General features: G+C 47.6%; 1 protein-coding gene across 1 annotated transcript; it reads left to right on the top strand.

Annotated features, from left to right (window-relative positions):
- Positions 1–6,060: 6,060 nt before the first annotated feature.
- Positions 6,061–7,225, top strand: LOC148220860 (inositol 1,4,5-trisphosphate receptor-interacting protein-like 1). The gene has a single exon (XM_088180893.1). It carries the CDS (start codon positions 6,061–6,063, stop codon positions 7,162–7,164), a length of 1,104 nt encoding a protein of 367 aa, XP_088037019.1. The 3' UTR covers positions 7,165–7,225.
- Positions 7,226–15,278: the final 8,053 nt, after the last annotated feature.

Here is a 15,278-nt window from a genome sequence, read left to right as displayed (position 1 = left end):
CAGCGCGTACCCGCCATTAACACCATAGCGCGCTCGGCTATAAATACTGCGGGCTCCACACTCGCAAAAGACTCTCTCTTCATAAACAAAAAGGGGGAGGATGGGATAGAGGGTGTGGGGATGGATGTCAATGAAAATATCAAATGTTCAGTTAACAAGGTTTGGAAGCCACTAGGCCGTTTTAGGCTTGTGACTACCAGAGGTTTTCATTTCAGGTCACCTGATTGGACAGTCATAACAGTGGACTTACCTAACAGTACACAGGACGTGACGTTAAACCACATGAAACTGGACAGTGAGTACTTTGTTGTCGGTGACACAGCACACACACCCCTAGAGATTGAGGTGGTTCCCATGACCATCAAGGGAAGCATAACTAGCCTCATTCTCTTGGCACGATGTCCTCTACCACCATATTACCTGGCTGAGGGACAAATCCTTGCCCAGGCCATTCCTGTTCCACAGGAGGTTCCAGTAGATGGAAAATCACCTGAAGTCTACTGGGCAGAAGTGGTAGGTGAGGACAAGCCCTCTCTGGCATGTAACCTAACCCGTGGATCAGATCACCTCCATGTGGAGGGGGTACTGGACACGGGTGCTGATGTGACTATCATACCTGAAAGGATGTGGCCGTCACATTGGGAACTTCAGCCTGTGGCAGGCAGAATCCAGGGTGTAGGAGGAGTAAAATTCGCAAAAATATCAAAAAGCATCGTACAAATTGAGGGGCCGGATGGAAAATTGGCTAGCATCCGTCCATTTGTTACAGATTATAAATGCCCTCTATGGGGGAGAGACACCATGTCGCAGTGGGGGGTAAAATTAATTATCCCTAAAACTCCTCGGGATTTTTAGAAGCAGCCACTGTGGGGCGCCCTACCCAAAAGTTGAAATGGCTAGATGATACCCCAAAGTGGGTAGCACAGTGGCCGATGAGTAAGGAGAAGCTCAGGGCGCTTGAGGAGCTTGTGGAGGAACAATTGGCTAAAGGCCACATAGAAGAGACCACAAGTGTGTGGAATTTCCCGATTTTTGTGGTAAAGAAACCAGGGAAAGACAAGTGGAGGCTGCTCCACGACCTCCGGGAAATAAACAAAGTAATTGAAGACATGGGTTCTCTCCAACCTGGAATGCCTTCTCCAACAATGCTTCCCAGAGATTGGCAATTGGCTGTTCTAGACATCAAGGATTGTTTCTTCCATATCCCCCTACACCCAGAGGATGCCCCACGGTTTGCCTTCTCGGTTCCTACCATCAATCGAGAGGCCCCAATGAAGCGCTACCACTGGAGAGTTCTGCCCCAGGGAATGAAATGTAGTCCCTCCATCTGCCAGTGGTATGTGGCTTCATTGCTGTCCCAGGTGCGTGCCCAGAGAGGGGAGGCCATCATCCTGCATTACATGGATGATGTGCTAGTGTGTGCACCCGATAACTCTCTACTCCAGGACACACTTGACCTAGTGGTTAAAGTTTTAACCTCTGCTGGATTTGAATTGCAGGAGGACAAAGTCCAAAGGATGCCACCTTGGAAGTACCTGGGCCTGGAAATCACTGCACGGACCATTGTTCCGCAGAAATTGGAAATTAATTGTAATCCAAAAACCTTAGCAGATCTCCATTCCCTGTGTGGGTCATTGAATTGGGTTAGGCCCTGGCTAGGCCTCACTAATGAGGACCTAGAACCTCTCTTCAATTTATTGAAAGGGGAGAGAGAACTGCTTTCTCCCAGGGAACTGACCCCAGAGGCAAAGACTGCAATTGAAAAGGTACAAAAGACCTTAGGCGAGAGGCAAGCTCACCGTTACCAGCCCGAGCTGCCCTTCAAATTCATTATCCTAGGAAAACTGCCACACTTACACGGGTTAATATTCCAATGGATCAAGGAGCAGAGAGAGTCACTCTTAATCATAGAGTGGGTCTTCCTCTCCCACCAAAGATCCAAAACTATCACTAAGCCACAAGAGTTAATAGCACAACTGATTCGGAAAGCAAGGATCAGACTGCATGAACTAGCTGGTTGTGACTTCACATGTATTCACCTCCCTGTTAAACTGTCCGAGGAGGGAAAGAATTCTCCTGACAAATTGACTAAAGAGATGTTTGAGCATTTGCTCCAGAGCAATGCCAGTCTCCAATTAGCCCTGGACAGCTACAGAGGACAAATATCAGTCCATGCCCCATCTCACAAGCTGTTTAATGAGGAATTCCACCTCATTCCTCGTGAGAAGAGGAGTAGGAGACCACTCAAAGCTCTCACAGTGTTCACAGATGCATCTGGGGCATCCCACAAGTCGGTGATGACTTGGAGAGATCCTCAGACTCAGCATTGGGAAGCTGATGTTGAGTTTGTGGAAGGGTCACCCCAGGTAGCTGAACTGGCAGCAGTCGTGAGAGCCTTTGAAAAGTTCTCAGAGCCAATAAACTTGGTGACAGACTCAGCCTATGTAGCGGGGATAGTGTCCAGGGCAGAGCAGGCAGTGCTCAGAAACATCGAAAATGAGCAGCTTTTCAGGTTGCTTTCCAAACTAATTTATTTGATTTCTCATAGAGAACATCCGTTCTATGTGATGCATGTGAGATCACACACAGATTTGCCAGGCGAAATTGCAGAAGGGAACCGTCAGGCAGACTCCCTTGCAACCCCAGCAGAACAAGCAACCCCAGCAGAACAAGCACGCCTTCCTGACATCTTCCAACAGGCAAAGCTGAGCCACCAGCAGTACCACCAGAATACACCAGGTCTAATGCGTCAGTTCCAGCTAACACGGAGTCAGGCTCGAGCCATTGTGGCCACCTGTCCCAACTGTCAGCTGCACACCATGCCCTCAATAGGCATGGGGGTAAACCCCCGAGGTCTTGGCAGTTGTGAGGTATGGCAAACAGACATCACACACATTCCTAGTTTTGGTCGCCTCAAATATGTGCATGTTAGCATTGACACATATTCAGGTGCAGTCTATGCCTCTGCCCATACAGGAGAAAGGGCTATGCATGCCAAACAACACCTAGTGCAGGCCTTTTCAGTGTTGGGGATCCCTAAGGAAATCAAAACTGATCAGGGCGCAGCGTATAAGTCCAAGGAGTTCCTGGAATTCGTCCATCAGTGGGGAGTGGAACATAAAACTGGCACCTCCCACTCCCCCACAGGCCAAGGTATAGTGGAGCGAGCCAATCAGACACTCAAACAGGTTTTGGCTAAACAGAGCAGTTCAACTGTGTGGATGTCTCCACAGCAGAAGCTCTGCAAAGCCATGTTTACTATCAATTTCCTAAATTGTTCATTTGAAAATGTGAGTCCACCTGTGGTACGTCACTTTAACAGTAGTAAACAATTCAAGTTATCCCAACATCCTCCAGTTTTGATTAGGGACCCAGAAACCTGGGAAATCAAAGGTCCCTATGAGCTTGTTACCTGGGGGCGTGGCTATGCGTGTGTATCCACTCCCTCAGGCCCTCGGTGGATTCCCCAAAAGTGGGTGAAACCATTTGTTCCCAAACATCCTGCTCCAACTGAGGAGAACGAGGAACAGGTAGCAGTAGCTTCAAAAAGAAGACGCCGCAGAAAAAAGGGAAAAGAAATCCTCATAGAAGGTGGCATTCCGGCAAATAGAGACTTTTAATAGGTTTTATAATGTTTGTTTTTCCTTCTAGAGAAAACCTTCTCTTCTCTCAGTCCCGTGATGAACCCCATCCAAGCTGTCTTCCTGCTAACACTGAACAGTCTAGCAGCTGCATGGATCGTCCCTCAGCCACATCAGAACGTCTGGGTGACCCTGGCACAGACGCTCCAACAAGAAAACATATGTCTGTCCACAGCAGCAACAGCAAACCCTATGTCCACCTGCCTGGTAGGAATCCCATTGAAGGCTGGAGAATATTCAGCCAGTTTTGAAACACACTTGCCCAATGAAATTCCTGAGTCACACACCATTTCATCACACAAAAATCATAGGCAGCAAGCTGGAGTAAATAAAAACCCCATAGAAGAGCTGCTGCCAAGTTTGCCCAAAACAGCTCAAGAACCCCAAGAATTAGAACTGCTAGGTTCCTACCCAGCACAATATTGCATTCACTTTAGAATCTTCCCAAAACCTTCTAGCATAAAGGAATTCCACAACATAATGCAACATCGTGGGGAATTCACTGCCAAAAGGTGGTGCAATACTATAAGCCATATTGCAACTGATACCCCAACTTATTCAAGCCCCAAAAGCCTCCCAAAGGGATTGTTCTTAATTTGTGGAGACCGGGCGTGGGCAGGAATTCCTTCTCGGCTCTTAGGAGGGCCATGCACCTTCGGGCGGTTGTCCCTGTTGGCACCCAACGAAACCTTAATTAGCGATTGGACTCACAAAAACAAATCAGGTAATAAAATCCAAAAACGAAGTGCAGGCAATATGGACCCAAACTGTAATTCTGAAATTTTCCATTGGGCCAAGTCCAAAAGAATTGCTGCATCCCTGTTTCTTCCGTGGGTTGCAGCAGCTAAAGCTCTAGGCGAATTGGGCCACCTAGAGTGTGTTGGGTTGTCAAACAGGCAAACTTAACATCCACTGCAATCAGCTCCCTCCTAGAAGACGAGGAAATCACCAGGCAAGCCACACTCCAAAATCGTGCTGCTATAGATTTTCTCTTGCTACTACACGGACATGAGTGCCAGGAATTTGAAGGACTTTGCTGTATGGACCTGACCTCGAAAGCTCCTAACATCCATGCTGCCCTCCGAAACATGAACAACTTAATCGGACAAGTGAAGCAAGAATCTGAAGATTGGTTCAATGGACTGTTCAAAGGCTGGGGACTCACAGGGTGGTGGACATCTATAGTCAAAACAATTGTGTTAATTTTTGTTATTCTTTTCCTTGTAATAATGGCATTCGGGATCCTACGTCACTTGGTTTTCAAGGCTATTCATAGTCTCATTCCCTCTACCTCAGTAGTCAATCACATAGAAATGAAAGACTTGAAACAATCTAACCCTCCCACCAGCTACAAGTGGTGGGCAAAATCGTAATTTGAATGATACCAATTTCCTTCTTTCAACTTTGTTAAACAAAAAACGGGGAGATGTTGCGTTCCCTAGATACATTGTAAATGGTACATCCCGTGACCCCTGCTGTGCCCTGTATCTTGGTCCCTCTCCCCTCCTGGCCACACAGAGCTGGCTGGGATCCAATTTCTCCCCGCCCCCCCCTTTCCAGACCCTAGAAAAGGTCAGGACCCACTGACCTCGCTCTCTTATCCCGTTCTCTCTTTTTTCCCCCCACTTTTTTCCCGCATCTTTTTTTCCCCCAGATCTCTTATTCCGCTCTTTCTTTTTCCCCCCCTTTTTCTCTTCCCCCGTTTTCTTCCCCCCCCCCCCCACGCTTTTATCTTGTCCTTTCCCCTCTTTTCTCTCTCTTCCCCCGCTCTTTTCCCTTTCCTTTTCACTCACTACCCACGAGAAATAAACCTGTAACTTTATCAGGGGAAAGAGCCTCTTTTGGTATCTTATCTATGTCTCTGTGGCTAAGGCCCAGGGGAATATTACCCTAACACCTGAGCTAGACCGGAGGAGGGTGAAAGACTCTGTATAGGCCGGGAAAAAGCCGTTACAGTCTGCGCACGGAAAGGCGTGCAAAATACCTGGAATGGCAGAGGATTAGGCTGGAGCAGGAGGTGGAGCAGCTCACCCTGAAGCAGGTGCAGCTCTTGCAGCTCTTAGCTGTTGCTGTGCTCCTGGTCCTTATCTTGGTCCTATGGTGGATGGGGTCCGAAAGGAGCCTGCGAAGAGAGGAGCCTGAAGAAGAGAACAATGGTGCAAATGAAGAGGAAGTCAGAAATGGGGATGCAAATGAAGAAGTAGAGGTTGGAAATGCAGAAGAAGAAGATGATGAGAATCGGAAGGAAGATAGCAATGATGATGGCAATGTACGGGAAGTCACTAATGTTGCTGCAAATGAAGAAGATAATATTGAAAATGAAGTTGTCAATGAGGCTGCAAATGCAGAAAACAGTGATCTTGCAATTGCAGTCCATGAAGAAGACAATGATTTTGACGATAACGTTGGAAGAACTCTAATGGAACGCATACAGTGGCCTGTACAGGACCTGCAGAAAGGCTGCGAGTGGACAAGGAACCTCATGGATAATTATGCAATTTACTTTGGACATGTCTTATCAAACAGCTTCTACCCAGTCCTGCAAGGAGCCATCGGGGTGGGCAGCGCCTTTGAAGGCTGGAGTCCACGTGAGCAGGATGCTGTGTACCAGGTGCTCATCCCCATGACTCCTCCCCGAGGCCACAGCTTCCACCTGGAGCTGGACTCTGCAGAGCAGAGGCACGTGAGGAACTTCCGTGTCCGCGTGCAGCTGGAGTGCACCTGCACCAAGGAGCAGCAGGGTGAGAACATGCTGTGCTTCCTGCACCACCCCGAGGAGGAGCTGAGGAGGAATCAGGATCCCAGCCTCCTAGACACCCTGTGCACTGACTCCGACCTGGATGTGCACAAAACTGCCCGCTGGTTCTGCCAGCTGGTGAGAGCAATCTGGCCAGCTTTGCCTCAGTCACAAAATTGGCATTTAATGCTGCTGCCCTCCAGACACTCCTGCCAATTCAAGGTGACCAATGGCAGAGAAAGCTTCTGGATTGAGATGAAGCTTGGGGTGCAGAGAGGTGACTCAGACATCTTTGTGAGCAGCCAGCCTGGATATGCCAGAACCCCAAGCACTCTGTGGCCTGAGACTTATGCTGTGGCAGAGATGAAATTCTTCCAGCACATTGCCATGCAGGCTCCCCGTGACAGCTTGCACCTCAAATGCCTGAAGCTATTCACGTCTCTTCAGCTGGGCATAGGCTTTTCCACCTACACCATGAAAACCATTGTCATGCACCTCCTGAACACCATTCCTGTGTCACAGTGGTGCAGGAGGCATTTCCTGAGGCGAATGTTTGATATCAGTGAGAGCCTGCGCTTATCCCTGCAAGTGAAACGCCTCAACCACTTTATTGTGGGCAACTGGAGGCTTCCTGAGGAGATCAGTGTGCCCCAGGATGTTCAAATGGCTGAGCCACCCAACCTCTTCCACCACCTGGCCATGGATCCGGTAGCCTACTCCCAGGGCATAGGCGAGTACCTGGATCTGCAACGTCGACTCCTAGCTGTCCTCAAAGCTGACAATTGAAAGAGATTCTCCTGCATAGCGCTGTGCGTGTGCTGCTCGCAGCTGGCAGCAGAGAGCCACCTCAGAGTACAAATTTGGTGCTTTAAGGAGAAGAGGATGCGTGCTAAGGCTCTGGCAAAGGTCCCACAGCCTCTCCTGCCGCCTCAGCAGGTGGAGGAACACAGGAGGGTTTATTCTACCTCCTTCTATCATTACATTTTCCAAAAAAGGCACCCAGATCTGCATAAAGCCCTGCTGGAATTTCCCCACTCCTGAGAATGTGCGTGAAGAGAGAACATGCTGTACATGCAGGGCCAAAGTCACCAAACCCCACCCATAACATGGGGTTGTTCCAGGCCTTTGAGAAGCGCCAAAATTTAAAGTATGAAAGAAGTGGGAATGTGGGACAGAAAAAGATAAAAGAAACAGGGCAGAAAAGACCAAGAGGAAAAAACAGCACTGCTTGGCCAGCATCAGTCAATGGACAGTGTCTCTCCTTGTCCCCGAAAGGGACACCTTTAGGTCAACATTGGACAAACTGTCTTGGAGCTGACCTGAAATTTTGTATATATAAGAATCTAGATTTTTTTTAATAGATATTTACATCATGTATACAAATTATATAAAAATACGTTTATTAATTATCATATAGAATAGTAAAATACAATGAAACAAAGAATGCATTTATATAAATAATATCAAACACAAGAAAAATGCAATTATTCTATCCTGACAAGAAATAATTCTGGAGAGTTGAATATGTAATTATGTTTAAATAATAACAGTAGAGCACATATTTAGTGTCACTATCTGTTGAGACACATTAATACTGCCAGTGCATTTTTGGCTGGGAAGTTTTTCATAAAGTAAATGTATTTATACATATGGAACATACATATAAAATATAGATACTATAGACATTATATATAATTATAGGGATAAAATTTATATTGTATATAATATGTATATTGTATAGTACCTGTATGATGTTATTCTTATATACAAGTAAAGCCATATCTAGTGTCGCTATCTGTTGCAACCCATATTAATGGTCTATAGATAGTGCCAACTTGGAGACTGCTTTGATCTTGTTTCAATAAAATACAATATTGCAGAATCTGGATTGTGCAAGACTTTATTGATCTCAGCCAGACCTATAGTGTTGGTAATTCTCACAAGCTGTGGATATGGGCTCGTGGATAGACTCCTAGAACTCAACCAGGCTGACAGTGCTGAACTGGTTCCAATCAGAAATGAAGCCCAGCTGCCCCCGGCCCCCCTGATCACAGAATCACAGACTGGCTTGGCTTGGAAGGGTCCTTAGAAATTGCCTTGTTGCAGCCCTGCTGCCAAGGACAGGGACACCTTCCACTAGGCCAGGATGCTCCGAGCCCCACCCAGCCTGGCCTGGAGCACTGCCAGGGCTGGGGCAGCCACAGCTTCTGTGGGCAGCGTGGGCCAGGGCCTCAGCAGCCTCAGAGGGCAGAATGTCCTGCACGTCTCCAGCCTAAGCCCTCCCTGTGGCACTGGGAAGCCACTGGCGCTGGCGCTGTCCCTGCAGGCCCTTGCAAAGAGCCCCTCTGCAGGTGTGTGCCGGGCCCGTGCAGGGACTGAAAGGCTGCGGGAAGGTGTCCCTGGAGAAGGCCTGGCAGAGCCCTGGGGCCAGCAGTGGCACCATGAGGGCAGCAAGCGGGGCCCGGCACGGCCGTCGGGGCGGGAGGGCACAGGGCGGGCGCCGAGGCCCTGGCAGCTGGAGCAGGCAGCTCTGCAGTGCGGGCGGCACAGAGCCCTGGGCTCCCGCAGCTCTGCGTCCCTCACGGCTGAGGCAGCTGCCCAGGCACGGCCGGCTGGGGACACGCGGCCACCCCGGGGCCACCCGCAGGGGGACCCTGCTCTGGGGCCAGGCCAGGCCGCAGCAGGGAGCACCCACGGGGCTGTGCTGGGGAGGGAACGGCTCTGCCCAGGGACAGGGCTCTGGCAGCAGGGCAGCAGGGACAGCAGTGCCGGCCACAGCCACAGGGGGACACATGGCTGCAGTCACAGCCTGACTGCCCTGGGGCAGACCCAACAGGCAGACAGGACACGGACAGGCAGGAGCTCCCATCCTCTTTTTACCCATGCACCACCCTGCACCTGCGTGTATCCTGGGGCCTACCCTTACCCAGGTGCAGCAACCCCTACTTATTTTTTTAAATCAAGTAAGATCGCCTTGGTTCTACTCCTCAAGTACATCCACATCTCTCTGGTTGGCATTCTATCCTTCAGGTGTGCAACTGCCCCTCTCTGCTCATTGACGTCAGGAAATCTGCTGAGGATGCCCTCGATCCCTTTGTCTATGACATTAATGAAGATTTTAAGAAACACTGCTCCCAGAACACACCCTCTAGAGACACCAGTGGTCACTCATGTCCATCCTGACTCTGATGTGTTGACCTCTGAAGTGACCATGCATGCAATTTCTTATCCGTCCAACAGTCCAGGCATCAAATCCATCTCTCTCCAATTTAGAGAGGATGTTGTGGGGATCATGCCAAAGTCTATCCAGATGTCCAGATAAATGACACCTGGAGTCCTTGCCTTGTCTCTTCATGTACTTGCTCTGTCATAGCAGGCCACTGGATGGGTCAGGCAGGACTCAGCCTTGGCTGCCCAGAATCACCTCCCTGTTCTCCATGTGCCTTAGCACAGCTTCAAGGAGGATGTGTTCCATGATCTTCCCAGGCACAGAGGTGAGGCTGACATGTTGATCATTTCCAGAGTGCTCTTTTCTACCCTTTTTGAAGATGAGTGTAGTGGGTTCCCCTTGTCTGAATGCCAGGTGCTCAGTAAGCCATCTATTACTCCCCTTCCTAGTGAGACAGTGGAGAGAAAATACAACGGAAAACAAGTAGTAAGCTGAGATAAAGCTGTTGACTAACGTGAAAAAGCTGAGAGTTTGTGCACACAGAAGTAAAGGAGAAAAAACACTTAGTCTCTGCTTCTCACAGACGAGAGATATTGAGCCACTTTCTGGGAAGCAAGCAATTTCTCTATTCTCTGGTCTTCTTGAGATATTGTATCACACACCTTAACAGAGCAGAGTGATACTTCCTAAGGAGAGCTCTGTTCAGCTTAGAAACCCAGCCGTGAGTGGCCTCTAGCTGGAGCCAGAGGTTTATGTATTCCACTCTGGTCCTGGAGAAGCATAACAAGTGAATGGCTGTAGACGTGCTTGCCCCCTCCAGAACATCAATCTTCCCCGTCTCTAGTTGTTTCCTCGTCTTGTTAAAGCACCCTGAGCAGGGGAGAGGGAAACAAATATTTCCAATCATTGGGCTAGCCCAAATCACATCTACCGATGAATAAAGGGTGGGAATTGCTCACAAAGTACTTGCTGACTTTATCTACTCCCCTCTTCAGCTGTTTCTTTTGTGTGGTGATCCTTTCTTTTGTGGGGGTGATGCAAAATGGAAGAAAACAAGCAGAGCCAGCAATCAGACTGCAAGTTAGGACACTGCAAAGAAAAGGGGTGACTGAAGTGTAACAGCTAAATAGGACTCTCCCTAAAAGAAATGTGAAATATTTTAGCAAAATAAAGATTTTTGGTTTTGAGAATTTTATCTTCCAGAGAGAACTCCTTCCATGGCGTATCCCTTGCTCAATTCCAATCTGCTTTGATTTTTTTCTCCCTTCTCCCCTCTTCTGTGCCATGATGGCAACACAGATGCTGACTTAGCATGGAAATTGCTTGGTAGCATCAATGTTCCTGGTGAAATGCTTCCCCAAGGGTGGGAGGACCTTTGCACTACTGCAGTGGTCCAGAGCACCAGCACCTGAGTTCGGCATTCTGCTCTGACTGCGGTCTTTGTAAAAAACCTCAGTGCTGAGCACCTGAGGCTCATCCTCAGCCAGCCTGAACCAATGGCTTCCAAGGGTGGCTGCCCAGCTCTGCCAGCTGGCAGTTTGCTCCTCTGAGCCTGCACGTTTCTCCATGTCTCAGAGGCATGAGTGTTTCTAGACAGACTCCAAAAGCAGCTGTGAGCTGGACACAGAGCCTAGTGCAGTATTCACCACTGAGCAAACACTGAGGGAAGGGCTGTAAGGCACTTAACTTTCAGTCAGACAGACATCAGGTTTATGAAATCTGCGCTGTGAAAACACGAGTGGTTTTCTAACAAAATGTAATGTTCATTGCCCAAGACTCCACCCTCTAAATCAGGATCTCTGCAGATCCAGTCCCAAATTTCCCATTGTCTCCACACGCAGCGGTTTTGGCTGCACAAATGCAGCACTTTTCCTCAGAGTGGTGAGGCAGCAGCTCCCCTCCTCCTTTCAGCTAATTTCCCACTGCCAGACAGGTTTTCAGCCCCCTCCTTTGGCCCAAAGCATCCACGTGTATTTGTGTTTTGTCACTTTGAAGAAAACGTAAAAGGACTTATTTTATTAACCGCCAACAGACACTTCAAAGCAAAAATGTAGTTGAGAAATTAATCATTCTGCTCTTCCAAAGTGAGATTTATTATGACTCCTAAAATAAGTTTAAAATTAACCAAAAGCTAAATGCATGAATCACTCTTTTAAAATAAAGTCAGAAAATCAGTGGAAGGTATGTATACTGGTAAAATTAAATCCAAGGACATCTAATTTTCTTCATTTAAGATAATATTAAAGTAATGTGTTGTCCCTTAGCATCTCAGTGGTTTGGGCAAAGTGTTTCCCCTTTAGCAGAAAAGGTTTTGTTTGATAATACTTTCCCAGATTATTGGAAAGATTTGTCAGTGTGTGTGTGTGTGTGTGTGTGTGTGTGTGTGTGTGGAGGGGTTGTCTAAAAAGCCAAATTTACATCCTCTGAGAAAATGCCCATTTTCTGTGTTTACCAGGGCAAAGAAGGCCATTGTCTGGGGACAGACAATGGCTCTGATGGGAATTTGAATTCAGGGATAGGGCATTAACATTTGCTGAGCTGGATAATAAGTGGGAGACAGTTTCACCTAAGGAGTCATATTCACTGATTCTTGGTAGATTTTTTTCCATAGTTCTTCCAAGTACACAATTTGCTGAAAATTGGCAGGAAAATGTGGCCAGCTCCAGATGCAGCTTCATGAGTGTATTTTTCAATAACCATCACTGCCAGTTGCTGCTCCAGGAGCTGGTTCCCAGAAGCTCCTGGGAAGAGGATGAGATAACACTCTGCTTGCTCCTGTGATCACAGGCCGTGAGCAGGCAGAAGCCATTTCACAGGTAGGACTGTGACCACAGGAGCTCCCTCAATAACCCTGCCATGTTTTCTCAGCCCATTTTCTTGCTTGTGTGCCTGCCTGAGCAAGGATGCTGCTTTCCCAGCTGTGGCCACGCATTCTGCATTGGCCTTGGACCCCATCAGCTCCTTCTAAGTTATTCTCACTGTGTTATAACTTTTTCCACTGATGAGTACATTTTGTGTTTTCCTCAAACTGTGGAGAACCAAAAATCTCACTAGGCAGAACAGCTTTGCCCTTTTCTGAATTATTTTTACACAAGATATGCTTCCCCCCAAGGGCTGGAAAGACTCAGCTTCCCCTAATTAACACTTGCCTAATGCATTAAAGTGTCTTGGAATACTTTTATTTTCTGTCTGCCTTGGCTTTAATTTCAAAAGCACAAAATCTCTGACTACAAATAAATGACAGCTTTGTGCTGCAGGGATAAAGCGCCTGGACAAAAACGCTGCAGCAATATGAAAGGGAAATTCAAACATCAACATCAAGTCCTTAGACACCTTTGAAAGAGTTTCCTGTTCTGCCAATCCTTTAGGGCCAGGCGGTGAGTTCATACAGAGCTTGCTCAGAGCTTACTGACACGAGCAGGCCAGCTCGTGGTGAGGACAGCACATATGCCAGTGGCACCTTGCTGCTGAGTTTACAGCAGAAACCCACCCCAAAGCAGGCTTCTTGCTTCGAATCTCTTGCCAAAATCGGGCAGGAGCTTCAATCACCTCAGCTTCCAGAAGATGGGGCTGTCCTTCCTCTCAGTATCGTCCTGCCTGCTGGAATACTCATCTCACTCATTCTCACTCATCGTGCTCAGCAAAAACTTAGAAGAATCACATTATTGTTCAGGTTGGAAAATATGTCTGAGATCATTGAGTCCAACTGTTACCCCAGCACTATTAAGCCCACCACTAAACCATGTTTCAAAATGCCACACCCACACACCTTTTGAACACCTCCAGGGGTAGTGACTCGATCACTGCCCTAGACAGCGTGTTTCAATGCCTGACTATCCTTTCAGTAAAGAAATTTCACCTAATGCCCAATCTAAACCTGTTATACAGCTTGAGGCCATTTCCTCTGTTACTTGTTACCTGGGAAAGACACTCACCCCACCTGGCTCCACCCTCCTGTCAGGGAGTTGTGGAGAGTGAGAAGGTCCCCCTTGAGCTCCTTTTCTTCAGGCTGAATCTCCCCAGCTCCCTCAGCTGCTCCTCATCAGACTTGTTCTCCAGACCCTTCCCCAGCTCCATTGCCCTTCCCTGGACACACTCCAGCCCCTTGATGCCTTTCTTGCAGCAAGAGGTTCAAAACTGAGCACAAGACTTGAGGGGTACTTTGGTACAGAGATTGTTTGCACGTGGCTGTCCTTCCCTAGCCCACAAATAATTGTGTCGTGTTTGCATGTGTTGCTGCTCTGGAGCTGGGCTGAGCAAAGATGGTGGTGTCAGCCCAAAGAGAGATTAAATGATTGTGGAGGAATTTCTTTATCACTGTGATAAATGTGATTCGTGCTAATTAAGTTGTAACTATATTCACAAAATTGTATTTAGATCAATGGAAGACAATTGTTACAGAGTGATGGGGGAGATGGGTGAGACAGGGCAAAGGACATCTCCCAGATGTTCGGAGTTGAAGAAGGAGGTTGGAAGAAAGTCAAACAAGAATAGTAGAAGGACGTAGGTCTGACAAGCAGCATCTAGAAATAGAAAGTTTTGACCTTGAAATGGGCAAAAATGGAATGATTCCAAGCATGGGACTCAATTAAAGTCTTGTTATGGAAAACATCTGCTCAGTCACACAGGGCGCCTGCGCTACCTGCAGGTCACACCTCGGTCACTGATGAAGATGATGAGCCTTCATCGGAAATAAGACCCTCAAAAGGATGAGAGACCCCCTAACCCATTAGTAGAGCATGCACCGTACACACAGTGATGGAGATTTTAGGAATAGAAACTAGGAGGAGTTTTCTGGAAACTTCTGTAGCCTACAGTCAATAAGTGGGATTGTTAGCCTGGATGCTTTGGTACGTGAGGAATGGGAGCCCCTCCCTGTACCCCCGGTCAGTTTTGCTTATGCTTTATACGAACCTCAATTATACTGAATTACTTACTGCCAAATTTTGTATATTCTTAAATATATGCACTTTGATTGTTTCATCTCCAATACTTTAATTGTCATCTCCAATACTTTGATTGTATTCATTTTGTTACTATTAAATTTGATCTTGTCGCTTGATAAATTGGAAAAATAGAACATCATTCATAACAACTTGATGCCGAAACCCGGGAACTCCAGTCCAAGTGAAGAGTGGCTGGATTTGGGAAGGAGCTCCCCACCAGTTGTTAAGGTGGTCCCGAGGCTAGATCAGGCTCTCTTGGAGAAGGAGTTCCAAATTAAAATAAAGCATAAGCAAAAGAAGCTCGCTACAAGGAGCTGTGCCAGAAGAAGGCTCCTGTGGGAACGTCGGCAGAAAGGGAAAGGTGCCCGTAAAACGTCATGTGCACAAGAACCCTGTGTGAAAACGGGGCTGTGTGAGCACCATGGGGTTGGGTAAAGAGGGCGGCTGTGTGCTTGTGTGTGAGGAAGGTCTGAATGGGGAAAGCAAGTGAATACCCCCGGAGGGACCATGAGGGAAAGTCCCAGCCCGAGAACTCACAGGAAAAGTCTGTGCGAAGGGAGCTGATGCTCGGAGAAGTGATTTAAGAATGGAGTGAACGAGTCAGGTTCAACTATCTGTTGGGAGGATAATAGATGAAAGTTTCACTACGTGATTAAGAAGGATTGTGGAGAGTGGCCAGAAAGAGAATTTGGGGAGAGAATAAAAGGAAAAGAAGGAATTAGGTGGGAAACAAGTGGTTGGCAAAAGAAGTGAGATGGTGTATATTAAGCGAAGGAGTTGAACCG

The sequence above is a fragment of the Sturnus vulgaris genome, chromosome 30 (assembly GCF_052056855.1).
Source record: "Sturnus vulgaris isolate bStuVul1 chromosome 30, bStuVul1.hap1, whole genome shotgun sequence".
Classification (NCBI taxonomy): domain Eukaryota; kingdom Metazoa; phylum Chordata; class Aves; order Passeriformes; family Sturnidae; genus Sturnus; species Sturnus vulgaris.
The sequence above is the reverse complement of the archived record's forward strand: the minus strand, read 5'-3'. Positions and strand labels throughout refer to the sequence as shown.